Consider the following 27,713-nt stretch of genomic DNA (forward strand, 5'->3'; position numbering starts at 1 on the left):
CCCCCCCCCCCCCCCAAAAAAAAAAACCTCACCCAGTCAAAAGTTCATATTCACGCGGTGGCCTGAGAGTAACTTCCTCCCAAAAGTTCCAGTAGTGTGGGATTGCTCCTCTATGCTATTTGTTGGGCCTTATCGGGCAAACGAGAGGAAAGAGTTTTTAACACATTGGATGCTGCTCAGCTTTGATCAAATCTTCCAAGAAATTTGAAGGCATTAACCTCAACGACGTTTATGGCCATTGGTGGATTTGCTCGGTTTGTAAGAAATGTGCATAGATGTGTGTGTATATATATATATACTTTTCATATAGTTTATTTCACCTTAGGTATGTGATGAATAGGAATTAACAGTGCATTTTGCAAAAGAAAAACAAAAGAAAATCACATTATGTCCATGGATAAGCAATAACCAAAGCTTCCACTATTCTAATGAGGAAAATACAAAACCCTAACCCCCTCACACCTCCTTATAAGATAACCCTCTTATACATAACGTCTCGCACATTACATAGAGAAACTCTAATCCCTGAAAGTACAAAATCAACCCCAGTAAACAACTCCAAAACAAATTTCGAGACCATAGTTATTAGGGAAAAATCACTGGTACTTCCAGGATTAAACTGAGATCGAGCTTCACCATAACACTACTATCAATGAAAGTTTTATCTTCTTTCCAATCACATATAAATATACAAAAAATGGGGGGGGGAGTCATCAGAAGTTTTCTCTTTCTTTCCATTCACCCAAAAAAATAGAAAAAAATAAAAACAAGGAAAAGTTATCAAGTCAAAACATCACATCATGATAAAAAAAAAATAATAATAAATTCATCCCAAGTTTTGATTCCTTGGTAAACTACACACCCCCTCTTGTGGTTTAGCCCTACTTACTATGAACGATAGCTATCCAACTGACTTAAAGTGAAATTGATTAATCTATCTTTAAGATCCTTTTAGCCTGTGTTTAAGGATATAGAAATCCCCCCCCCCTTTTTTGAGGGGTTCGGGGAGCTCATAGTTATTTTTGAGATCCTTCCAACCTGTGTTTAAGAACAAAGAATTTTCTCTTGATCTCTTACCCCTCCCCTCGCCTTTAGGTGTTCTAGAATCCAAATTATTTGGAATCAGAGCCGAAAATTGTATGGAGATTGATTTTGATTTGTTTGAATCTAAGAAACTTACGCTTCAACTTCACATGGGAGAAGTATAAAGAGATTAGAGGATGGATTGTTGGATCTCTGATAGGTTTTAGAAAGCTTACTGATAAAACTAAACATCTATGTGATAATGTATTAAAGATGATGGAAGCTTTAAGAAACGAATCATTAGTGGAAGAAGATTGATATAGATCACAAGTTCCAACATAGATGTAGGTGGAGCACGGCCCATAAACTAGTCCAGAATCACTGTGGGATCATAGTTGTCAAGGCATCGCCGCCTTGGAGTCCAGGCAGTTTGCCAGGGGCCGAGGTGACTGTCGCCTTATGTTTTGGCACGCATTTATGCCAAATATCATTTATATTATTCAAAAATAAGAAAATACCCTCTATCTGAGTCCAATAAAAATAGTTTAAAAACAAAATTCAAAAGGATAAAAAAGTTAACCCCCCAATCCAAGAATAAAAACTAGATTTTTGGTTGTAGGGGTGATTTTCAACTTTCAAATGCTGGGGTTTTTCTCAATTCTGAAAATTTTATAAATCTTATCATGGTAAAACATTGTTAAAAACAAAAAATCCAGTAAAATAATCTTTTGTTTTGATGTTCATAAAATTATTTTTATTCAATCGATTTTAATATTCATGCACTTTAAAATAAGTTTGACTAGAACATAACTTTGTCATTACAACTTAGATTTAAGTAATCTTAGACTCGTTAGAAAGCTGATTTTGTGTTATACCTAATATAAAAAGTTTCATGTAAAAAAAAAAATCATTTGACCAATCAAACTTATTATAGAACAAGAGCATTTCTCTAAATGTTATTTTTTATGACTTAATGTCACTTGATGTTGATTTTTATGATTTGATATGTGGCCTAATGTTGATTTTTATGATTTGAGATGTGGCCTAATGTTGATTTTTTATATACAAGGTATATGTAGCATACTAAATAAAGAAAAAAAAATAATAACACTTGGTCACCTTAGGCGCCTTGTTCACCTTAAGGCAGGAGACTTGTCGCCTAAGCGCTTAGGCAGCCTTCCAACTCCTTGGTTAGCTTTGGCACCGTGACAACTATGAGATTCAGCTGTTGTGGGAAATAGCCTGGTTTGATGTGGCATGATTCTTGGTTGGTTCAATGGAGCACATTCCAGGTGGTCATATCAATAATTTTGAGGAGCAGACCATAAGAAATAAGGTAGATTGCGAGGGGATTATAATTTCCAGATTTGGATAAAGCATCAACCAGTGATTTAATAGAGATATTCTATAGATTTCGTTTTTGCTAATGTCCAGATCATATGGGCCCCATGGACAACTAGTGGAGACATGGTTCAACATTTCGACTGTATCAAGGGAGACCAAGACGAAATGCACTGGTACTTATAAAAGTCCCCAATTTCAACAGATTTTGACACATTTCAACCATTTCGATGGGTTCAACCATTTTGGTCTAACCAACCCCTTATAAAAAGGGCTTTTCTTTGGGGGGGGGGGGGAACAAGCCCATTTTGCAAAAATCGACTTCACTCCCCCTATTTTCACTGTAAGAGCTGGGAAACATAGGACATCAACTAAGAAATTAAAATTTCTCCATCAATCATTCATTTTACACTTGAGTCTTACACAACCAAAGTACATCTACCTAAGGAAAGGTTCTTGGAGCAAAAAGGTAAACCCCATTTTCCCCAAAATATCCAATTTTTTTTTTTTTTTGTAATTATAATAGAATGATTTCAATTTTTATCATTTGTATTGCATTCTCTACATTATGTTTTGTTTGTTTTAACTATGAATTTTCCATTTTTAGTTAGTAACTTAAATATGTAGTAGTAGTAGTAGTACTACAACTTCAGTCAACGTACACTAGCAAACTTGGGTCAACACCACAAGTATCACTTTAGGTGTTTTTTCATAAAACTAATTCTTCGATTGTGTTAGAAATGTAAAAAAATAGGATGTACACAAAAAATTAGACAAAAAAAATACAGTTTGGGGGTGGAAACCCACCATTGCAGGCAAATTTCCACTGTTTCCTCGAAATTTCTGAAACTTCGGTCTTGACCAGGGTTGAAATCCGATATGTTGAACCTTGGGTGGAGATCAAGTTGAAGATCAGCTGGCCATGTGATGCAGAATTGAGGCAGAATAGGGTTAACCCTTCGGGCAATCTCAATCGAGATGAACTGGATCCGATTGGATTTTTGGGATTAGTAGGATATTTTATGATTTACTTTATTTAGGAAATAATGAGTTATTTTATTTGGAGAAGATATGTAATCTTTTATTTTGGGTAGTTGTTAGTCAATTAGGGAGTTACCAATTTGAGTTTTATTCTGTTTCTAATTTCATTAGTTAGAACTTAGGAAATAATTAGGAGTTGCTAATCTAATTTTAGATTTTAATTAGGCAAGTTTTAATTTCAGTTTATTATATGAAGGCATTTAACCCAAGTTATTAGGCAGATTTTAAGAATGAATTGAATTGAATATTTTGGTGTCGGGTATGATGCAAGACTAGGTCGTGTGAATTGCATTGAATGTTTTGGTGTCAGGTATGGTGCAAGACTAGGTCATGTGACCTCCTTCCTCCTCTTTGTGCTATATCTTCTCTTCTCCCCTGCAATTCGAAGTTCTCGGATTTCTTCTCTTTCTCTACTGGCCCTCCATCAAGTGGTATCAGAGCCAAAGGATCCTATCCTTCCCCGCTCCACAACAACCCCTCTCATTTCCTTTCTAGTCCTCTTGCTTTCTTATCTCTGCCAAGGGTTGGAAAAAAAAAAAAAACACCCCTGACTCTCATAACAAAGCTCCCAACCCACCGCCCCTTCTAAAACCAAAATTCTCTTTCAATGTCAACAGACCAGACCCCCCACCGCTCCTTTTCTTTTCCCTTTTCCTTCGATCGATCCCCCTCCTGCTGCTAGGGTTTTGCCCAGGGAAAAAAAAAAGTAGACGAAGAGCAGAGAGATCAAGAGGCAGGAACAATTAAAAGAAAAAAAAAAAAACAAAAAGAAGACGCAGAGGAAGAAGAAGAAAACGAGAAGAGGAGAGAGACAGTGAGGCAGAGTAAAAAAAAGGTGGGGTAGTTTGCATACCTATTTAGATTCCTCGTAGCAGTCCACCCCTTTTGTCGAAGCCATCGCCAAGCTTTCTTTTTTCCTCTCAGACTACAATCACCATCTCCTTTGAAGTCGGCAGACCCTCTTCCATCGTCACATCTCATTGTGCCGAGAGGCCCGAGACTCTCCTCCTTTGTCTCGAAGCTGTACTCCCTCGCCACAACTTTGTTCGTGTTTCTCTCTCTCTGGAGTATAAGTATTCAAGAAGGAGAGTAACCCACGATTTTCCCCTTTTTTCATTTTTTCTTCCAAAACTGCCCCTACCTTTCCCTTTATTCTATTTTATCTCCTTTTTATATCTTGTTTCCAAGTTTATCCCTCCCCCTTTCTATGTTACACATTCTCTTGTTCCTAGTTGATTTTCCTTATAATTACGACTCTGCCCGTCATTAAGGAACTTCGATTATTTACAAATCTGCCACTCCTTGTTTGTGAATTGGAGGGTCCACAAGTGAGCCAATCATGGAATCCTTTGTGTTCAAATTTACAGTGCGATTGCCAAATGGAAAACCTGCTCATTTATTGATTGATGAGAGACAACATGATAATTTCGTCTCTAGATTTGTGGTGGATATGTTGTCAAAAACCAATCAGATTATTTTTGAGTCAGACGATGATGTATTTGTTGAATTTTCTGTTTCTCATTATTATAATGGTGCTTTTTGTGAAGTGTTTGACTCTCCTCAACGCATCATTAAATTGGGTCGATGTTGGTTGGAACAACGAGACAACATCCTTGATCATGACAATAATGTATGCATCCTCTAGGCTTACCACATGCTTAAAAAAAATTAATCTTCATGGATTGGTTGAGTTAAAGAAAGTGATACCCCCAGTACAACCACAAAAAGAACCAAATGCATCAAAACAAGTGGAAGACCGTCCTATTATGGAACATGTGATGATAACGGGAAAGTGAGAAAATCGTGGATCAAGTAATGAAGGACATCAATACAGTGCCAGTTGTTCACCATCATGAGTCGTTTTTCCCCATGATTTTCTAGACTTGAATGCACCTCCACAGCTTCGCATCTTGGATTTTGTTCGCGATGCAGAACGAGCAAACCACCCACGCTCGTGAGTTTTTATTGTTATCATTCTTTAAAACTCGTGAATGAGTTTTTTTCAACATCAGGGGAATTGATGCAGAATTGAGGTTGAATTGGATTAACCCTTCGGGCAATCTCAATCGAGATGATCCAGATCCGATTGGATTTTTGGGATTAGTAGGATATTTTAGGATTTACTTTATTTAGGAAATAATGATTATTTTATTTGGGAAGATATGTAATATTTTATTTTGGATAGTTGTTAGTCAATTAGGGAGTTACTAATTTGAGTTTGATTATGTTTCTAATTTCATTAGTTAGAACTTAAGAAGTAATTAGGAGTTGCTAATTTAATTTTAGATTTTAATTAGGCAAGTTTTAATTTCAGTTTATTATATAAAGACATGTAAACCAAATTATTAGGCAGATTTTAAAAATGAATTGAATTGAATGTTTTGGTGCCAAGTATGATGCAAGACTAGGATCACTAGGTCGTGTGACCTCCTTCCCCCACCCTTTATGCTATATCTTCTCTTCTCCCCCGCAATTCGAAGTTCTCTCAGGGATTTCTTCCCTTTCTCTACTGGCCCTCCATCACCATGTGTGGAAGAAGATTTAACAGTTTTATTGGTCCTATAAATCAGGAAGTTTTTATATCATGTGTGGGGGTATATTAGCTAAAAAGATTAGTTTCTTTTAATAGATTGTTAGAAGTCCCCCCCCCCCTTTTTAGGACTCTTTAGTTTGTTAATTAGATTGGGATACCTTGTAAGTGGTTTCTATTTAGGATAAAGCTAAATTAGTGGGGGATTCGCGGCCAACAAATTAAGAAAAAAAGTTTTGGTTTTGAAATCATGTAATGCTGTGAGATGCAGTAGGGAGGGTGAGATGCCTATACCACCCTAATAGACCCAAGGGAGAGAGTGAGAGACTCGATCCTATTTTCCTATCTTCTTCTATTTTTCTGTTCTTTTAATAACCTGTGAAAGCTATTGCTAGGAGAAATCGAAGCACTGCTAGCTACTTACCCCTTGTTGCTCTTTGATGTTCCTCAGTCCTTCATCAGAAGCTGATTTGAAGATTCAAACAAGCCTACAGTATTGGAAGATTGGTGTATTCTTGAACAACGGTACCATCATTTTGATTTCCTTGGAGGGGATTTCTGCAAATCCTATGGGATCCTGACTAGGGTTGGGTCATTAGTGACCCAACCTTACATTAAAGATCCAACAGAAGAAGAACTTGATGATCATCAAGAGATGATTCCAATTGAGGAAACACAATTCGTAGTTATCAAAACCGTTGATTTCCTTCTTCCTTCACAAATCTTGGATGTGAGGAAGCCGATCGTTGCTGAATTTGGTTGTGAGATGTGTTGGATCATCGTATCATCAAAGCCAACGATTGTAGATGCTGATTGAGTGGTGTTCATTCTCCCCTTCCACAAACCTTAAGGAAGTTTTTCCAACACTGAGGGAATTGATACAATTAAGGTTGTCCAATAATTAGGCCTCAGAATACTTTATTTTGGCCTATGGTTGGATTCTATGGGCCTTGGGCTTGTTATTTTTTGGTTTAATTAATGTAATGGGTCTGTATTATAAGCCTAAAAGGTGGGATTTCAGAGGTACACCGTACATGGGATCAAGTAGATGGATTAAATTATGTGGGATCCATTAGTAGATGCTTAGGATTAGGGATATTTTTAGTAGTTCTAGGAGTCCTATTTTATGTTTTACTAGTTAGGAAGTCTATCTAAGATAGATTTTCATTTACTTTTTTTTTTTTAATTTAAAAATTGTAATCCCCCCCCCCCCCCCCAAAAATAAAAAACCCCCAACAATTGCAATGAATGGATTAGTTTGGTGTTTGAAAATCCCCTTATGTGGATGAGTTGTCTTTTCTTCCCTCTCACATTATTCCTTCTCATACCCGTTTCTCCTATCTTCTTTATTTCTCTCTGAATCCTGCAGATATCTAATTCTCTCTTTACTTTTAATTCTGTTTGCTGTAATTTCTTAACTTCAAGTCTCTGCTTTATTTCATGATCAGTCACAACATTGATTCCTCATGAATTCTGATTATTCAGCTACAGTATTGATTCATCATTAATTCCTGTTATTACTGCCATCAATCTGCTGTTTCTGCTCTTATGATTCATGTCAGCCTTGATTTCAAATCACAGATTGAGTTTCAAGAATCCTTATTGAGTTTCAAGAATCCTTATGCCATTCACTTCTGTAACCTGAGTTTTTATGAATGAATCTGTTAAATATGATCTGAGAACTGTTCACTGCTTATTCATGACTTTAGATCAATAATTAAATTATGTTTTGAAGCACCAAATTCTGCCTATCGGTTTCTGTTCTCATTCTGGGATTTCAGTTTCCAAATCTTCGTAGGAAACCTCCATAACTAGAAATCTGACCATTGGATTTCATTCCAGTATGGTTAAGTTGTCCACTCTGAAAAATAAACCACTTGACCTGAAATTTGACTAGATCAGACTTGTTGACCATCTGATATTTAACTTCTTATAATTCTGGTTTGTTCCTTATATCCTGTTATTCTGGAATTTTATATTGGTTTCTTAACCCTCACCTTTAGGTGTTCTAGAATCCACATTACACCTTGGCACATAAGAAAACATTTTTACGTTAAAATTGCCAATATAAAACAATGTTCTGAAGAAACTTATTTTTTATGGCATACTAGAAGACTTGTAAGAAGGAACCAATTAGCAGTCCCAAAACTCAACATCGCCTTCTGCTTGAACCACTTGACTAGGGTGGTAGACTTTCTATTCTTTTCTATGGGAATTGCTATCTTATAAGGATGTTCTCCCCAATATTTTGGTTTAGTTCTTTCTTTTGTTTTTATTATACATGCATCTAGGAGTTTGATGGAATTATTTATAGGATAAAAGCGTAACCACCAAAAAGTATCACTTGGTTGAAAGAAGCTAGGACAATATGAGACAATATTAAGGAAGGTATAGTAGAACAAAGGAAAAACTCTGGCTCTTCAACCAAATGCTCCAATCAGGTCAAGCAGAGGAAAAAGGGTATGTTGTCAACAAAACAATTAGAAGGTTGGCTCCGGGTCTGGAGGATCCATTCAGAAAGTATAGAAAGAATTCAACAGCAGACAAGATTAGATTGGAAAAGGAGACAAGGTTATAATGATGCACCTGTATAATTCATAACTAGGAATAACATAGGCACTGGATATTATTATTGAATTGTAAACAAATAGCTGCCCTTTTTGGCCCTTGGATGGGCAAATCCTACTTGTACTGTGTCGAAGGAAAGGATTTTGATGAGGGACATGGATGGAATCTTTAGAGAGGGAATTTTATGAGGCAGTGATTGGTATCCACTGGTTCTACGCAGTTTCAAGATATTTCAGTTGCTTGTCCTCCATTACGAATTCCAATGCAGTTTTTACAGGTAAAATTGTTACTGCCAACATTTATAACATGTACAAGAATACATGTCATGCAGCTGGCTGAAATTCTGTCAATTGCCTGATTTTCACCTCTTTGATCAGTCTATGGTGAACATGACCAAATAGAAGGGTTTGCCACTGGTTGCCTTCAGTAGCAATGGAAAGAAATACTCTTTAAGATCTATCATTTGTTGCCTTTCGTAGGTTGTTTTGGAAGTCCACCATCTCTAGAACAGAATTAAGAGTTTACTTGGGTGATGCCAGACCACAGCTACTTAAGATTAAGCTGCAGCCTTTGCTTCAACAATTTCAAAAGAATGAGGATACAGTTTCGAAAAACCACGACCAAGGCTTAGTAGAACCAGCCTTTAAATATGCAAAAATGGCAAGGATCTGGTGTGAATAGTGGTAGCATCTGGCCCTTCAGAAAAATAACATGATCTTGATTTTGCGTGGGTGGAATTCCTATGGGAGCAATGCAGCTCAATCTTTTCCAGATACTTCATTTGTGTCTTGAGGATTTCTCCAACCTCAGTTTCAAGCATTCTTCTCACTTTTGACTATGAATAAAACTAACATCCATCTGCTAGGAAAAAGAAAGTATAACACTGTAACCTAACAGATTCAACAAGACCGAAAAAGGGCAAAAAAAGGTGCAGCTTTGACCAGAAATATCAACCTAATAAATATTGTACTCAACAATTACAAGCAAAGTCCAAAAGAGGAGTCCAATTAACTCTAGAAATATGACTACAGTAACTGACTGAGAAAATACAGAAAAAAGCTTGAATCAATGGCAGAAAACTGAATGGGAGGCATAATTCAGAAAATGATGAGGTCAAAGCATCCTCTGAAGCAAAAGAAAAACATATGGGGAAAAATACCAAAGGGATAAAATTCTCCTCCAGGAAGAAGAATCCAATAGAGAACAGATTATTAAAACTACTTTCTACTGCTCCCTTCTCCCCTTCCCCCCCCCCCCCTCAACACCAAAATAAAAATCCTATCTTCTTCATCGCCCTCCTCTAGGATGGTAGGCGTCCTGGCTACTTGGTTCGTGGGTAAGTGGCATCGGTGAACAGCTATCCAACCTAACAACTCTAACCCCAACAGCAGATCGCCAGTTCGGTACTTTAATTTCTTTTCAAAACCAAAATCAAAACCTAATTCTAACCCTAACCCTAACCCTAACCCTAATTTCTTCCCAAGAACGCATTCAAGCACAATACGTTTCAATCTATTGTCAAACAGAAACAACCAAGCATCTCTTAAATAAACCAGAACACCAGATATAAATGAGAATTGAATTTCATCAGTACCTGAAACTTGCGAGGTTGCCGAGCTCTCCACCACTCTCGAAGGCATCGGGAACCTCATAGCTTCCCCCCTCGCTTCTTACCGCCAGACACGATTGAATCCAAGAAATAAGAGGCAAATCTATCAGAAGAAGGTCGAAAAACTCGAGCAGAACACCGGTTCACCCGAAGATCGACGTTTTCCGGTCGGTCAGGACGGAATCCGAACCGTCTCCGGCTCTCTACCACGGCGACCGAATATTCCAAAGTTCCTTCCCGAAACCGGACCGACTGGGATTTTGACTGCGTAATTATCGGCTCAGCCGGTAAAACCCGATCGGGCTCGAGACTTCTGAGAGTTCGAAAGAGAACCGCAACCCTCTAACTAACCGGTTCATCCGGTCACACTTCGACCCTCTTCCACGGTTTATAAGCAAACCCCCACCTCTCGCGCGCTCAATTTCTTAACTCCTCAATAGAAAGTCTCTCCCCCTCTTTCGGTCTCTCGCTCTCCCGCTCGTTTGGTTTTGTCTGAAGAGAAGAAGCGTTTCAAGCTCCTCGGAGAGATACTTAGTAAGTACCATAGTCTTCCTTGCTACCCATTTTACCTTTTCGTCTTTCCTGCTACCCATTTTACCTTTTCTGGTGATTAGTTTTTGAAGATTCCAGGGAAGCAATGGTAGTGCATTAGTAGATATAGATCTTACTGGGTTCTTTTTTTTATTGATTTATTGTCTACATATGGAATGGTTGCAATCCTGTTCTTGTGCCTGTTTCAATTTTTAATTTTTGAGAAATTGTCGTTAGTATCATAAGTTGTTCATGGAGTCTGGACTGCAACCTATACCTGTAAGTGCACAAAAACGTGACCCAGCGTGGAATCATTGCCAATTGCTTAAAGATGGGGATCGGTTAAAACTCAGATGTATATATTGCGGCAAGATGTTCTCTGGTGGAGGGATCCATAGGATCAAAGAACACCTAGCTGGTCAAAAAGGCAATGCAGCTACTTGCCCAAGAGTGCAAAAGGATGTTCAGCATATTATGTTGGAAAGCTTAAATGGAGGCAAAGTGAAAAGGAAGAAACACAAACTAGCTGTAGTAGATAGTACAAACCTTAACTCGATTCCTAATGAGATAGATACCATAGACAGTCAGTCTGAAGAAAAATCCGGGTTCCAATTGCATGCAACCCCCGTCACAAATTATTTCGGTTTAATACCATGGAGAGAGGAAGAAATGCCTGACAGAAATTCAGATAAAAGGAAGAGAGTGCACGAGGAAGAAATGACTGGTGAAAGCTCAGATAGAAGGAAGAGGCAAGAAGGAAACTCCTCCCCTCCTCCCACAAATCCTGATGCCAGTCCAATTGATAACATTACCTTGGGATCAACAAGGGGGGAAGATACAGTGCAAAAGGTTGGTCAGTTTCTCTATGACGTTGGAGTATCTCAAGGTGCGGTCAACTCTATATATTTTCAGCCGATGATTGATGCCTTTTTGTCTGAAGGATCGGGTTTGAAAGCACCATCTTATCATGATGTTCGGGGCTGGGTTTTAAAGAATTCAGTTGTGGAAGTGAAGAGCATGGTAGACCAGTATAAAGAGACATGGGGAAGAACTGGATGTTCTCTCCTGGTTGATGAATGGACAATGGGAACTGGAAGAGTTTTGATTAACTTTTTTGCTTATTGTCCTAAAGGAACAATTTTTCTGAAATATGTTGATGCCTCAGACATTGTTAGATCAACAGATGCTCTGTATGGGTTGCTAAAGGAAGTGGTTGAAGAAGTTGGAGTGCAAAATGTATTGCAAGTGATTACTGATAGTGCAGAACACTATATTGTCGCTGGGAAAAGGTTAACTGAAACTTTCCCTACAATGTATTGGACCCCTTGTTCAGCCCGTTGCATAGATTTGATGCTTGAGGATATTGGAAAATTTGAGTGGATAAGTGAAATACTTGAGAATGCTAGAACAGTAACCAGATTTGTTTACAATCATGCCTCCATTCTAAACATGACAAGAAGATACAATAATGGGAAAGATTTAGTGCAACCAGCTATCAGTAGCTCTGCAACAAACTTTACAACATTACGAAGCATGGTTGATCTCAAAAGCAATTTGCAGGCAATGGTTACTTCACAGGAGTGGATGGACTGCCATTATTCAAAGAAGCCAGATGGAATTGCAATGCTCGATGTCATTTGTAGCGAGTCCTTTTGGTCTTCATGCGGCACTATTGTTCATATAACAGACCCACTCTTGAGAGTTTTGAGAATGGTTGGCAGTGAGAAGAGGCCTGCAATGGGATATATTTATGCATCCATGTACCGAGCAAAGGAAGCAATAAAAAAAGAACTGGTAAAGAAAAAGTATTACTTGGACTATTGGAATGTTATAGATCATCGGTGGGAGCGGCAGTTAGCTCGTCCTCTTCATGCAGCAGCTTTCTACCTGAACCCAAAGTTTTTCTATGGCATTGAAGGAGATGTGCACAATGAGATCATGTCAGGGATGTTGGATTGTATAGAACGATTAGTACCTGAGATAGAAATTCAAGATAAAATCACGAAAGAGCTGAACTCATACAAGAATGCTGTAGGGGATTTTGGGCGGAAGATGGCAGCTCGAGCTAGACATACTCTACCTCCTGGTAAGAATCCTTTCTTCAGATGTTGTTACGCATTTTTTCTTCTCCCCCTCCCCCCCTTTTTAATGCACTTCTTATATTTATCTAGTATCTTATTTTGATAATTCACATTTTTATAAATTGTGGGTAATGGCTTACTGGTGTATGTGTATGTGTACTGTTTTGTTAAGAAAAAAAAAATGTGTGTGTGTTTGTTTGTTTGTTTTTTTTTTTTTTTTTTTTTTTTTTTTTGGGGGGGTGGGGGTGGGGTGGGGTGGGGTGGGTGGGGGGTGCAAGGTTGAGTAGATAAATGGGGACTTGCCATGTAATAGGCTCCATCCGAAGGTCTTGGGAGGCAAAAAAGTTACACTGACACTTGGGAGGCAAAAAAGTGGGTGAGCCTGTGGCACAACGGTTAAGTTGCACTATTGCAACATGTTGGTCACAGGTTCAAAACCTGGAAACAGCCTCTTCTGCGAAGCAGGGGGTAAGGCTGCGTATAACTTGCCCCTCGTAGTAGCGGGAACCTCGTGCACTGGGTTGCTTTTTTTTTCATTTGTTGGAAATTTTGGCCAACCGTCTCAATTACATTCATGGTGGGGTTGTTCTCTTTGGCCTTATGAGAGAGACATGGTGCAGACAGTCCCCACCTCTGCAAATGTGCCAATGTGCCATGTATGAGTGGAAAGAAATACTTTTCCTATTCTGTATCCCAATGCAGATGTACTATTTCTTTGCTTTTGACATACATATGATTCTTTCAAATCCTTAATTTTCTTAGATGAGTGGTGGTCTACTTATGGAGGAGGTTGCCCGAATTTGACACGCTTAGCCATCCGCATTCTGAGTCAAACATGTAGCATGAAGGTTTTCAAGCGACATCAGATATCTCCCAAGCAAATACATCACTACACAGCAAACCGGCTTGAGCGCAAACGTCTCAGTGACCTTGTTTTTGTCGAATACAATTTGCGTTTGCGGCAGATGTAAGTAAAATGTTGGACCCTATGGGCATTTTATTCTTACAAGTTATTTTGAGGTTGAAAGAGAAGTGAGAGAAAATGAGATTTTTTTTCCTTAAAACTATTTGCAGGCAACTCCAGAAGCACAAAGAATCCGAGGTGATGGACCCCATCTCCATTGACATCTTTGATATTGTTGAAGAATGGGTTGCTGAGAAGGATTCTGTTGTTGGGGACATTGGCAGTCCAGACTGGACAGCACTTGTTCAGCCTGAAGCTAACACTGCTATGTCATTCTCTCCAAAAGATGAGGCAGAGGCATTGGTTGAAGGTAACACCAGTTCCTTGACTTTAAAATTTTAATTTGAGAAATTCCTCAGTTTTTAAGATAGATTGCTCAACAAACAGGTTTTGGTGACTATGAAATTTATAATGGAGTCAATGAAGAGGAAGACACAGAAAGCCAAGACCAAGAGGAGTAGCTGCCCATGAGACTCTTACTTGTTAATATAAATATACTGGGAGGATCCATGGTGATGATACCATGATAGTTTTAACTCATGACAGAAGTGTTGAAGATGTAAATTGTTAGTTCTTGTTTTAAATTATTTTGAATCAGTTGTTGCATGGTGTTTATGATTTGAATTCATGGTTTTTTGTTCAGCAACAAGTCTTTATGACTGCACAAATAGACATTTTCCTTTAACATGTGAAATGATGTGCAAGTATATCACAATTAGCAAAGATATGCACCTGGTCTTATGGAGAATCCACAGCTCCAGAGAAGAGTCAGGCAGGCAGGTAGGTTAGCTACCTCAAGCAAGTGGGGTAATGTATGGTTGGGATTCTACTCATTAATTGGGGCCTTCCTTTGAATGGTATGGATCCTGGATCTCTGCCATGTCTCACCTCACTCTTCAGCTCTTTCTAGGACTTCTCCAATGGCCATCATGTTTAGCTCTTCTGGCTAGCTTATGAGCCATTTTGTTCTGTTATCTAGGGATTCAAGAATTGCATCTTTTCTGCCATTTTCACACAAGGAAGAGCCCTAAAAATTAAAAGCATTATTTCTCAGCTTGTTTCCAGGTGAAAATGATATTGATGAATGGAGGGCTGGAGGAACCTCTCTGAGGTAACTTGTAGATGCCTTTGATAGCATTATTATCGTTAGTGCTGATTCACTTATAGGATTGTATCCTTTTATTGTTCCAAACCTGCATTTGCAAGTTGAGACTCTGAACAAGAAGTGAATGCTTTGTGTATGCCCCCCCCTTTTTTTTTTTTTCTAAGTAGGAGTGAACGGTAGTCATGTGAGACCTGTGGGTGATTGCAGAGCAAGGCAATTAGTGTTGTAGATTGTCCTCGAGAAGGGGCAAACACCATGAGTCTTGCAATGTCGGTAACAGTGCAACACCCTTCCTTTTGATGCCCATCAAAATTCATTCTAATGAACTGCAAAAAAGGTTCAATTGATGGAAGGACAGTGGCATTGACGAAATGTATTCAGAATTTCAAGTGTTTGTGTTTACCTCTTAAGGTTTCTGGACTGTCCATTAAATGTGAGGTTTGGGCAAAGTTCATGTAAGAGTTTACTGGTCAATCCATCTGTTAACCCCCCCCCCCCCCACCTCTCATGGTAATAAAACCAGGAGTAGATTCCTTATAGTCGGGTGAAAGAAATCTGGTATTTTGGAGATGAGCAATAAATCTCTACCTGATCACGTGGCTTCTGCTCCATCGCACAGACCAATGACAGTACGCACACAGGCATCGACCCAAGGGGCATGGTGGCCATTTGGCCACCCCTTGTGTCTGGGCATGGGGAGCGCAACTACACATGGATCGGTCCCCCTTTAATGATATACAAACCATTATCTCTATGTTAGGGAGTGGATATCGTAAATAAGTTGTTGACATTTTTCTTTCATTTTGTAGTATTTTAATAAGAAACTGTCTAAATGACAACTCTATAAGTGTTTTTAAAACTTGACACCTTTTAATTATTCCTTTGTTTAATTCTCAAAAATTCTTTATATTTCGAGTTTAAAAGGATTTTTGAAATTAATTAAAGGAAAGATATTATATTTGATTTGGATTGAATGTCAAAGAAACAATATATGAATGAGAGGTTAGTTCGATAAATCTAGAAATTCTTTTTTGAACAGGAAGGGAGCTGAAACTTATCTTTATTGGAAAAATGAAAGAAAAATATCCATTGGTTTTTAGTTTTCAAAACCAACTTGCTCATTGTGGGCCAGGGCAAGAAGGTCCAAAGATTTGACTGATACAACCAGGGGAATCGAATATCTAATAAGTAGCAAGTACATTAGATTAAATTAGGATGTCAATTGTTTATGAAGGAGGGGCCAACAATGGTTGACCCAGCAGCTCAACTGCCCTGCACAGGGAGTTCCACCCATAGTTTCTAGCTTTGGACTAGCATCGAACCAACAAGAACACATCAGTCCGGGGTGTAATAAGTTGTATCTACTGCATTATCCATCGGTGCAACCATTTGTTACAGGATTATGGGCAGAAAATTTCTTTCGCATCTCACCCACTGGAACTGGACAGGTGGCAGTGAGTGGAAATCTTCTCCAGCATAATCTTATCATATGAATTTACCAAAAAAAAAATTTCTTATCATATGAATTAAACAATAATGACACAAACTTAAACCACAAAAACATTTGCACCAAAAAAAAAAAAAAAACCATAAAAACAGAACCTCAATGACAATTTAGCCATGAATAGTAAACCAACAGAACGAATATTGTCCATGTGGAACTCCATAAAAATTAGACAAGCACAAGTTCTTGATCTTTTAGTCCTTACTTCCTGCACACCATTACCACCAAGTAAAAATTGGGATATTACTGGCTGGAGTCATCACTTCATCAAAAAACAGCCAGTGGACTTCCTGCAAACCATTGCCACCAAGTGAAAATTGGGTTATTACTGACTGGAGTCATCATTTCATCAAAAAACAGCCAGTGGAGTTCTCCCTCTTACCTGCTAAACCAGATATGCATCATTACTGGGGTTCATGAGCAGAAATGCATTCCTCAGAGTGTACAACGATCCTCCAAGCTGTGTACATCACCAGTCTGATGATGCACATAGGAAACAGGAATCTCCTTCACATATCATTGTAGAACAATTTTTGACTTCACATAGCAGACAATGTTTTCAAATGTTGTTCTTGAAGTAGGAGGGATTGCAAATGTATATGAGTAAGTCAATGAACCTCAAATATGGAAAATTTTCTGGTAAAGTAGAATACAACTCAAAAGATGGAAATTGCCAGCATCGCTGTGTTGGAACAGGAAGGTGACATCAACTTTTGATTATTGCCTCCAGAGAAGGGAGCTCATTATGGTCGGTTATGTTGGGTCCATAGCAACCTAGAGCCCGATCAAGGTCCTCTTAGGCTGCTAAGCTGATCATCAAATGGTTTTTGTGATACCAACCTCAGCAGCATAGCATCTGCAGCACCACACCAATGGTTATGTGAAGACCAGGAATCAATAGTCTACTATAGGTGTCAAGACTAGCAAAGGGGCACAAATAACAAATTAAAAAAGCGTCTCCATTGGACAAAGTAGGAAGGATAACTGGCCCAGCACATCAGGAAATTTCAGGGTCACTAAATTATACAATCATGGAACCAATGCAGGATGTGAGACAGGGCAGACTTGGAAGAAAGGGCTAATCCAAGGGGGCTTACAGGTACTCTAGCATGTCTCACTAACCAAACTGCCCTTTAGAGCATCAATATAGCTCATGACTATCCCTATTTGGTGGGGAGTTATTTGATTTCCCCTTCCAAGGGAATCAGCAGCCCCACAGTTACTGCTTTCTAACTTGCTTGAATATGTAGTTGATTTTATTCACTCACATATCGGGGTTCTAACCACCAGAACTGAGTCAGTTGAGGAAAGTCAAACATATTCCCATTAATTTTCTTTAGCCCTTTAGATCTGGCGTCAGAACTTGCATTTTTTTGCTTGATTTTGGCATCAGCTGGGACTTTTTCTAGAAACTACTTGACAAAACAAGATATGGCAAATCTCATGTGATTTGAGAGTTGTACTTCATACTTCACAGCTTTGAATGAAGATGTGCTGCAAGAATTAGTATGTAACCCTCTTGGCTCACTTTGATCCTGTTCTGGCTTGTAGAGTTGTATCTTACCAGATTTCAATCCAATTGCTAATTTAACACAAAAATGAAGCAGTAAAAATGCTGCCAATTTAGTCCTCTATCAAATCTTGAACCCTTGATGCTTTCAGAGCTTTATGGGTAGTTCCTAGAGCTCTGCTGGTTATATCATAGCAGTTCTGCCTATCTCTAATTTGTTTCCTAGGTTTCCCCTATGTATCCTTATTTCTTGAAACTTTCCCTAACCAAATCCAAAGTCTAATCCCATTCGTAACTGACCCTATACATTTGTATTCAGTCCTATGAAAATGATCAGTTGAACAATCTACAAATATTTTCCTTAAATCATATGTTGTAAGCATTTTCTGCTGAGATAACATGCTAGATAAGGCGTAAGTTCGAAAATGATAAGTGTTTCTTTGTAGGAATACCCATAAATCTGATCAATTACATAAAAGGGCATTTAGGAAATGGAATAAAGATGGACCAAGCTATTGTTGAATGTAAGCAAAATGAACAACTGATAAAAATCATTTCATAATTCCATAGGAGTTACTATTTTAAGTAAGTACTTTACGTTTTCACAAAATATTTACTTTACGTATAAATGGGCTCTGAAATGTCATCTATAATCTCTAGGATTTATCACACTGCTTAGCTATAAGCATCCTCTGATCTGCAATGCATAACGTGAAGAAATTGCAATGAGCAACACCGCTTCACTCTATCAATTTTAATCACATATAATAAAAGGAGACTAGTTTGTTAGCTCAATAAAGTTGTTTTATGACTATTAACAGGCAACTTATAACGTTCCTTCCAAACTAATGAAATTGTTGATTACTCTCCAGAAACAAAAAATGTCAAAAAGGGAGTATTCTCATGTGAAGATAAGATGAAAGACTGAGTAATATTTAGCCAGCCCACAGCAATCTCCAGACAATGAGAAGCTTCATAACTTTTCAGATAAGAAATTCAGTCATGATATATTAATTCAAGCTCAGTTAAAAGAATTTATGATGAACTAAATACAATTTAGTAAACTGGAGAACGACAGCCTTTAAATAACAGGTTTTACGATGTCATGGATAAAGAGGAGAATCTCAATTAGTACTTAGTATAGATTCACAATAGATTGATATGGAGTCAATTTGTTATTTCCTGCACACACAGATCTAGGAAATTATGGTCAAGAATAACTAATACATTGAGGTAGGGGATGCCAACTCAATAAAGAATTACCAATATTATGATCATCTCCCAATGATTTGGATCCATGGTGTAACAGGGAATGTCAGGGGTTCTGTGGGGATTGTTCCCTCTCAGGACCAATATTGTCCCCCCCCCCCACTATGGTTGTTCAGAAAAAAAAAAAGTGTTACAAACTTAATTATTCGAACACTTTTATAAGATGCAATTTTAAGTTGAGGAGTGGAATCATCTGGGATCTCCAGAGTCCTACAATTTGTTATTTCTTGGGACGATAAGTTCATGCCACCCTTCTTTCCCCTTTCCTTAAAGAAGTGATGGTCTGTATTGGTTATTCATTTATGCAGTATATAATCAACCCACCTGATGAAACTTGATTTTCATTGCCATTGTCATTGTTGTCATCATAATCAGAGGCGCATCCTAGTTGGTATTGTAGGTATGACTGGACCATAAAGTTTAGACTCCTTTCTCCAATTCCTCAGACAAAAAAAAAAAAAAAAAATATCTTGTAACAGGTGCTACCTGTGATCTTCCACCTTATACATTCAAAAAGTTCCACCGTCCATCTAAACCATGTTTGAGCTAGCTGCAATAACGCGATCGTGGCCTAACAAGTTCCCCAGCCCCCCTCTCTGAGACTAGGAAATAACTGACGAGACAAACCAACTGATAAAATGAAGCAGGTTTCAACAGAAATTTCAAAAGAAATGCTCGCCATAGAAGCAAAAATCCGATATTTACGAGCCAATTCTGAACACCCTTAGACTTAACCCTAATCTTATACCTTTCAGAGGATTCGTTCAATAATAATTCATTACGTTCTCTAATTAACAGAATATCTTTAAAATCTTCAATTTCATACGGCCCAGAGCCGATCCCAAGCGTAGGAGTAAATAGCGGAAAACAGATCGAAATTCGAGACAACCATCCATGAATCATCCTCAAACAACAAAGCGAATAAATCAGAATTTTAACGTTACCTGAAACCTGCGAACGCAGAGAGCTCTCCATCCATCAGAATCACAGACGCTTTGCACAGATCGATCGGATCTTAACGATCAATGCAGCAACCCAAAAGAAAGGAAACACGCTGTGGCTCTTTCTTTTGCTCTCCCAGAGAAAATGAAAAAAGTGAAAGGAGCAAGCGGAACAGAGCTCTCAAAAGCTCGAAGAGATCACAGGTTCAACCGAGAAACGCCGTTCTCCGGCCGGTCTAACCGGCGTCCAAACCGTCTCCGGCTCTGTTACGGCCACCGCATGTCTGTTTCTTCCCCCAGCGGAACTGGTCCAAGCTGGCGTTTGACTGCGTAGGAACCGGCTCATCCGGTAAAACCCGATCTGGTCGGGGGAGAAAAGTGATCAGCAAACCCTCGCTGCCCACAGAACTAACCGGTTCATTCGGTTAAGTCTCCCTTCTCTCTGGACTGGTTATATACAATGAACCCGGCTCTCTCTCTCTCTCTCTCTCTCTCTCTCTCTCGATGTTTGCCTCAAAAGAAAAATAAAATAAAATAAAATAAGAGCCTCCTTCCCTCCTCCTCTCTCTCTCTCTCTCTCTCTCTCTCTCTATGTTCGTAGGAGGATAGCCCAAATGCTCAGAGACTTAGAAGAGACGTCAGGATCACAAGCTACAAGTAAGTACCGTAGCTCCTGCTTTTCTTTCTTCTTCTCTGTTTTTGGTGGTTCGATTATGAATGTATTTGTGAAAAATGAATGGGAATATGTGATGTTGTCTTTACATTTGATATTTTAAAGGGTCTTCGTTGATTAGTCTTCTTGATTTTTTCTGAAGAGTGAGGGATTTGTTCTTGCAACATCTGCTACTGAAAGGTGTCACTGTAACTTACAGTAATTAGTTTTTGAATTCTTCATGGAACCTGAATTGGAACCCATGCCTATTGGGTCGCAGAAACGCGACCTGGCTTGGAAGCATTGTCAGATGTTCAAGATTGATAATCGGGTTAGGCTCAAGTGTATCTATTGTGGCAAAATGTTTTCTGGTGGGGGTATCCATAGAATTAAAGAACACTTAGCTGGTCATAAAGGAAATGGAGCTACTTGTCCTAGAGTGCATCCAGATGTTCGGCATATCATGCGGCAAAGCTTAGATGGGTCAATAGTGAGAATGAAGAAGAAACAAAAGATGACAGAAGAGACTGCTCATCTGCTATTGCCTCCTAATGAGGCAGAAACATATACCCCTCAGTGTGAAGCAATTAATGGACTCCAATTGCTTGCAGCTCCCAATCCAGTTGAATCAAATTTGGTATTAACAATGAAAGAAGAGGAAGGAGCAACTGAAAATAATAATTCAGAGAGATGGAAAAGAGTGGCAGTGGGAGATCCTTCTTCGGCTTCTTTGGGTGAAGCTCGTCCAATTAGAGACCTCTCCTTGCAATTGACTAAGGGAAACGATCAAGTTCATATGGCAATAGGTCGGTTTCTATATGATGCTGGGGTTCCTCTAGATGCAGTAAGCTCTGTCTATTTTCAACCAATGATCGATGCCATTGCATTGGAAGGACCGGGGCTCAAACCACCAACATATCATGACCTTCGGGGTTGGATTTTGAAGAATTCAGTTGAAGAAGTGAAGAAAATTGTAGATCAATACCAGGGAACATGGGGGAGGACGGGATGCTCTGTCCTTGCTGATGAATGGACAGCAGAAGGGGGTAAAATTTTGATCAACATCCTGGTTTATTGTCCTGAAGGAACTATGTTTCTCAAATCAGTTGATGCGTCAGAAATAATTAGGTCACCGGCTGCTCTTTATGAACTGCTTAAAGAAGTGGTGGAAGATGTTGGAGTCCAACATGTATTACAGGTGGTTACCGACAGTGCAGAACACTATATTGAAGCTGGAAAAAGTTTAACAGAAACCTTCCCTACCATATACTGGACCCCATGTTCTGCTCGTTGCATAGATCTGATGCTCGAGGATTTTGGAAAATTTGAGTGGGTAAATGCTATACTTGAGCAAGCCAAATCAGTTACGAGATTTGTTTATAATCACATTGAGGTCTTAAATATGATGCAGAGGTATACACATGGGAAAGATTTAATTCAGCCAGCTGTCACCCGCTCTGCAACAAACTTTACAATTTTGCAGAGCATGGTTAGCCTAAAAGATAGTTTGCAGGCAATGGTTACTTCGCAGGAGTGGATGGATAGTTCATATTCAAAAAACCCAGATGGACTTGAATTAATTGATGCAATTTATAGTCAATCTTTTTGGTCTTCATGTGTCACTATCATCCATTTGACAGATCCACTGTTACATGTTTTGAGAATTGTTGGAAGTAAGAAGAGGCCAGCAATGGGGTACATTTATGAGGCAATTTACCGAGCCAAAGGAGCAATAAAAAGGGAACTGGTTGAGAGGAAAGATTATCTGACATACTGGAATGTTGTTGATTATAGGTGGAACAGGCAACTTCGTCGTCATCTTCATGCAGCAGGTTTCTACCTAAATCCCAAGTGTTTTTATAGTATTGAAGGAGATGTACCTAATGAGATCATGTCGGGGATGTTGGATTGTATTGAGAGATTAGTTCCTGACACAAAAATCCAAGATAAAATAACCAAAGAGTTGAACTCGTATAAGAATGCTGCTGGGGATTTAGGGCGGAAGATGGCAATTAGAGCTAGACACACAATGCTTCCTGGTATCAATCCTTCTTTTAGATTTAATTTGTATTATCAAGTTTTTATGTTGCGTTTAATAATTCAGCTTCTCTTTTGTATTTTCTTTTTAATTGACTTTGAATTTATGAAAGCAATAGTGTGACAGAGGATGAGTGGGTAGCAGTCTTCTTTCCCCTTATATATTCTTGTAGGCGCGAGGGTGGGAGGGGATTGTCATATATATATATATATATATATTTTTTAAGTCCCACCAAAGGGTAATTTTCTTGTTCAGTCAACTTTTATATGATATTGAACCATTCATTGCATTCTTCCCAATGTTTAAAGAAATTATGGTTAACATTCCAAAAGTTTTAAAAGGAAAATGCAAGATGGTTACAACATGTGGTATTGGTTGACAACGACCTAGTGGAATGTGATATGTGTGAAATAGAGAGGACAGACTATACCTGTCTTCTTATTGTAGTTTGTGTTCCACAACATAATTGTTATTCATATAACTGATGCTTCAAAATTTTAATATTTGTAGTTGAATGGTGGTCTACTTATGGAGGAGGTTGCCCAAATTTGGCACGCTTGGCCATCCGAATTCTCAGTCAAACTTGCAGTGCAAATGGTTTCAAGCAAAATCAGATTTCTTTCAAGCAATTCCACCACCAGAGGAGAAACCGCATTGAGCATCAAAGGCTGAGTGACCTCATATTTGTGCAATACAACTTGCGATCGCGGCTACTGTATGTAAAGACTACTGGACATTGCAGCTGTTTTTTACTATAGCATTTTTTTATCATAATGTTAGTGTTTTTTTTTTTTTTTTTTTTTTCCACAGACTACATAGGAAGAATAAGGAATTGGATGCTTTGGATCCTATCTCCTTTGACAACATCGATACTGTTGAGGACTGGGTAACGGAAAAGGAAAATCCCTCTGCAGAATATGGAGATTCAGATTGGAGGGCACTTGTCCAGCCTGCAGCTAATACCATGTTGCCTTTGTCTCCGAATGATGAGAGTGAAGGCTTTGTTGCAGGTAATGTCCTTTCCTTGTTTTAGGAAATGTACTTAAGAAGTTCACTCTCAGTTAACTTATCTTGGACAATAAATAGGATTTGAAGATGATGAGATTCACAATGGTGTCAAAGTTGAAGACGAGAATGACATTGAAACCCAGTTGGAAGATGATGGCGATGGGGAACTGGGACACCGAACATGACTGTCATTGATGGGTAATTTCTTGGCTTTATTGTTGTAAGGTACCATTGTTTCTTTCTTTTCTTTTCTTTTTCCCCTTTTTTTTGGAGAAGGTATCATTGTATCAATATAGGTTTAGTTTAGGAGGTGAGCAAATAAATGTAAAGTATAAGTCTATGATTGGTGGTTACGGTTGAAATTCTTAAAAGGTTCAGAACCATCTTGAATCATCAATTTTAATTATCCTGTTTATTAATTTAGTGAAGGTGTAGGTTCTTTTTACTTCTTTTCTGTTTCATCAGCACCTGATCATGCTAGTCTTAGAAACTTAAGCACCAGGAAGGTGAAAGCATTTGGGAATATGTGGCAATTAAAAGGATGCTTGAATCCATATACAAAGTCTTGTGCATGCCCGAGGAGGGCCTAGTAGGCATATAACTTCTGGGAGCTCCAGCTCCTTAACAGGGTACATGAGGTTGATGATTACAGAGCTTAGGACCTTGCAAATTCGAAGAAAATACATTTTCTTATGAAGTCTTACAAAAACATAAGTAATGGAGATCTCAATCTGGTAGCTTGGACACTTTAGTGTTTGTTGGGATTGGACAGCAATTGAGATTGCTTGGCATATGACCTACTGGTTAATAACAGTCTTGCAGGAATCTGCAGATGGTGAACTCATGGTTGTGGAAACAAATTGGTTACTTTTTTTGAAGATCAGATTCTAAAATCTGATAATTATTCTGAAGGAAGGATCTTTTTGTCAGATTCTGGCTTGGAGGAAGGAAAACTCAAAATTAAGAATCTCATTGCTCCATATATGGTTTTCAGATAAACTTGCTTCTAGTACTAAGATTCTAGCCATGGAACTTTCGATCATAGATAAGTACTGGTTAATCTAGAGTCAGTTACCCCATTATGCTAAATTTTTGTTTCGAAGAAAAAAGAAAATTCGAGAGCTCGAGCTGTACAAGAGGGAAACCTTTGCAGGCTTTTATAGATGATAATAGTGTACAGAAACATTTTGCTTTCTGCAACTGATGATGATGATGATGAGTGTTAGAAGGATATGAAATGACAAAATCAGTGAAAGCCTCTGGTAAAGGAATTAAGAGGCGAAGGTATTAAGATTGAGTTGTTATTGATATCATTGAAGAACTTGCTCTCTGAAGAATTCTGAAATTCATTGATCTCTGCAATTATTAATCTGGGTTTCCTTTTTCTTCTGTGTTCATGAAACGAACTAAACTAACAGAGTTGCACATAGTAGCAGTAACCCATCAGGGACAAATCAGGGACAGCCTACCTACCGAGTAAGGGAGTTGGTAGCTCATCCAATCACTAACCCCTGTGCAGAGAAGAAGAAACCGGCCAGCCATGGCGGCCACTGTCACTTCAATTTGATACGTTTCAAAAGTAAAGGTAATTAGTGGTTATAGGCAGTTGTAGAAGTCAATGATCAATCAATGAAATAGTTGGCTTTCAATCGGTATTGATAATAGAAGCTTTATTAACAGATATGAACTGTGAAAGATCCAAAAGATATATAGATCAAACCATTTAAGGATGTGGAGTTTGACTCACGGTGAAGAGCTTGCATTTAAGTTGCTTGAAATTCCTCACTCACCACATGAAATGACCCCTGTATCCCCCAATGTACGGAATTGTTTTGTCACACCTCATTTGGTTCCAACTCCTCTCCAACAACTTTATCCTTCAATTCCCCTCCGACAACCATCAAAGGGTTGGGAGGTTTTGGAGGCACATACCCAACCCTTTGATGGGTCACTGGAGCCTTGGAGGATCACTGGTATTAGAGATGATCTTTTTCCATCTCATTGTTGTGCTCTCCTATATGGTTTGCTTCAAAGAACCGTCCCTTTTATATTTATTTATTTTATTTTATTTTCCTACATTAAGTCTGAACTCTAAAGGGTTCTGAATGGAGACTTGCATGTAATAGTGTAAAGTTCATGGGGGTATGACTGAAACTCCGATAGTTCAAAAAATGAGGGATAACGACAAAATTTTGTCATACTAAATTTTGAAATAACCCTAACAATCAATCATTTATTAATAACTTCTAGAAAGCTGACCTTCAAATTAGGTTTATGTTCCACTTAAAAAATTGCAGCTTCTTTATAACAAACGGAATGTAACAACTTTAAAACTCATTACATTGTCCCAACTCACGAGAGTCTTAAGGTAAACTAACTAATTAAAATTTTTGTTCTTTTCTTTCTTTCGTTGATAAGTACGCGCAGCCGTTGGTATCTCAAGATCGATTAAAACTAATCTTCCCCAATTAATTAAGGGTGCATCTTGTTGTAACTAAAATGATGAACTAAGAAGTTAGAATCTTTATTTAATATACCTTTGTCTTGTTCTTAAAATATTTGAAAATAGCTTATTAAGGGAGGAGTTAGGTATTTTGTTGGTTTTTCCCTTATTATATCATCATTTTGAATGTTTTTTTAGTACACATGAAAATGAGAAGATTCTACGATTCAGTGAAAGAAAAAGTATGTTATACTAAAACTGTAAAAAGAGTAAAATTACAATTTACAACTTTTTTTCTAAATTTTGTTTACAGTAGGAATTTTTCCATTAATATAAAGTGGATAATTATAACCTTCGAACTCTTGAAATCAATTCAACGCCGATTAGTTAGACTATATCACATGACCATTACAATAGTTGATACTATCTCTATTTTGTCAATGAGTCTTGGAAAATAGAAGTTGATCAATCACTTTGATATTAGTATATGAGAGATCAATTTCAATACTTCATAATTATATTAAGATGTTAGCAACTAAATAATGATCAGAAAGGAAAAAAACAAATTTGACAAATGGAACTCACTTTTATTGGCATTTCAGATTGATTTGCGATTTTTACTATGATTAAATGATGATATGGATAACCTGTGTATCATTTTTTAACTAGAGTATAACTTCTCTATGGCATTTTTTCATTACATGATGGAGGGGATCCCCGATAAAGGAAACCTCACTCCCAATTGTTATTGAGCCTTATGAATGATTTTTTAACCTTCGTCATCCTGAACTATGTGGATGCCAATCTGATCAAACTGGCCATTGGATGATATTGATGCAATGAGCTTAGTGGATGATTGTTGCCCTTTTGTCCTTTGATTAATTGGAACTTCAAAAGGAAGCTTTGGTGGTGGTGGTGGTGGTGGTGGTGGTGGTGGTGGGTGGGTGCGTGGGGGGGATTGTCATAGGCAAAATATAGTTTCTATACCCTTCTCCAAAAATAAAAAAATAAAAAAAAATTTAAAATTTAAAAATAAAAGGCAACAATTTAAGTGGAACTTCACCCAACTGAAAGCCAAGGCAGTGATGGTAGCTAGGTGGGGTTACCCTTATTAACCAATTTTGTAAAGCACGAGCATAGAGTTAAATGCAAGCATAGGAAGGACATAAGATTGATAAAATGTAATTAAATGAAAAAATATAATCAATATACTCACGCATTGTATTGGTATCATATACACCTAAAATGATAGGAGAGTTTCACATTGTATTGGTTTCATACACACCTAGAGGGATGGGAGAGTTTAGGAGAGTTTCACATTGTATTGGTTTCATACACACCTAGAAGGATAGGAGAGTTTCGTTGGATATAGATTTGTATCCAGTAAGACCTATATCATTAGATGATAATGGAGAGAAAGAGAGAGGTGTCTACACCATAGTCACATTTTTTTTTCCTACTTACATTAAAAATTTATGTCAGCCAAAATTTACCGGTTGGGTTTAAGGATTTTGAACTCGAAAGAGTCAAATCAATCCTTGTCCATTCGGACACT

The 27,713-nt window shown here is 38.1% G+C and overlaps 2 protein-coding genes and 2 long non-coding RNA genes across 8 annotated transcripts in view; 2 read left to right on the forward strand and 2 right to left on the reverse strand.

Annotated features, from left to right (window-relative positions):
* LOC122058164 overlaps positions 1 to 10,402 on the reverse strand; it is a 17,198-nt gene extending 6,796 nt beyond the window's left edge. For all 3 annotated transcript variants that reach the window (XR_006133695.1, XR_006133696.1, XR_006133694.1), the window contains exon 1: positions 10,098 to 10,402. This is a non-coding gene — a long non-coding RNA (uncharacterized LOC122058164). The remainder of the gene's footprint in view (positions 1 to 10,097) is intronic.
* Positions 10,403 to 10,534: 132 nt separating this feature from the next.
* Positions 10,535 to 14,382, forward strand: LOC122058162. The gene is made up of 5 exons (XM_042620686.1): positions 10,535 to 10,646; positions 10,881 to 12,729; positions 13,487 to 13,691; positions 13,799 to 13,998; positions 14,076 to 14,382. Exons 2-5 carry the CDS (start codon positions 10,896 to 10,898, stop codon positions 14,147 to 14,149), a joined length of 2,313 nt encoding a protein of 770 aa, XP_042476620.1. The 5' UTR covers positions 10,535 to 10,646; positions 10,881 to 10,895; the 3' UTR covers positions 14,150 to 14,382.
* Positions 14,383 to 16,287: 1,905 nt separating this feature from the next.
* LOC122057298 lies at positions 16,288 to 20,303 on the reverse strand. Its single transcript, XR_006133505.1, has 3 exons — positions 20,021 to 20,303; positions 16,680 to 17,153; positions 16,288 to 16,587 (listed from the first exon to the last, which is right to left on the reverse strand). It is a non-coding gene; the product is annotated as an uncharacterized LOC122057298 (long non-coding RNA).
* Positions 20,304 to 20,529: 226 nt separating this feature from the next.
* On the forward strand, positions 20,530 to 24,138 carry LOC122057512. 3 transcript variants are annotated; one of them, XM_042619632.1, is made up of 5 exons: positions 20,530 to 20,674; positions 20,796 to 22,708; positions 23,218 to 23,422; positions 23,518 to 23,717; positions 23,794 to 24,138. In XM_042619632.1, the coding sequence occupies exons 2-5, from the start codon at positions 20,911 to 20,913 to the stop codon at positions 23,898 to 23,900; spliced, it is 2,310 nt and encodes a 769-aa protein (XP_042475566.1). In that variant the 5' UTR covers positions 20,530 to 20,674; positions 20,796 to 20,910; the 3' UTR covers positions 23,901 to 24,138. The 3 variants fall into 3 exon arrangements, with proteins under 3 accessions (XP_042475566.1, XP_042475564.1, XP_042475565.1); XM_042619630.1 differs by having other exon boundaries at positions 20,833 to 22,708; XM_042619631.1 differs by lacking the exon at positions 20,530 to 20,674 and having other exon boundaries at positions 20,685 to 22,708.
* Positions 24,139 to 27,713: the final 3,575 nt, after the last annotated feature.

The sequence above is a fragment of the Macadamia integrifolia genome, chromosome 12 (genome assembly GCF_013358625.1).
Source record: "Macadamia integrifolia cultivar HAES 741 chromosome 12, SCU_Mint_v3, whole genome shotgun sequence".
NCBI lineage: Eukaryota > Viridiplantae > Streptophyta > Magnoliopsida > Proteales > Proteaceae > Macadamia > Macadamia integrifolia.

Coding starts and splice junctions, on each gene's coding strand:
- LOC122058162 (XM_042620686.1), top strand. CDS start 10,896: ATGGAGTCTGGACTGCAACCTATACCTGTAAGTGCACAAAAACGTGAC. Junction 12,730..13,486: donor TAGACATACTCTACCTCCTG/GTAAGAATCCTT, acceptor TAATTTTCTTAG/ATGAGTGGTGGTCTACTTAT. Junction 13,999..14,075: donor GGCAGAGGCATTGGTTGAAG/GTAACACCAGTT, acceptor CTCAACAAACAG/GTTTTGGTGACTATGAAATT.
- LOC122057512 (XM_042619632.1), top strand. CDS start 20,911: ATGGAACCTGAATTGGAACCCATGCCTATTGGGTCGCAGAAACGCGAC. Junction 22,709..23,217: donor TAGACACACAATGCTTCCTG/GTATCAATCCTT, acceptor TAATATTTGTAG/TTGAATGGTGGTCTACTTAT. Junction 23,718..23,793: donor GAGTGAAGGCTTTGTTGCAG/GTAATGTCCTTT, acceptor GACAATAAATAG/GATTTGAAGATGATGAGATT.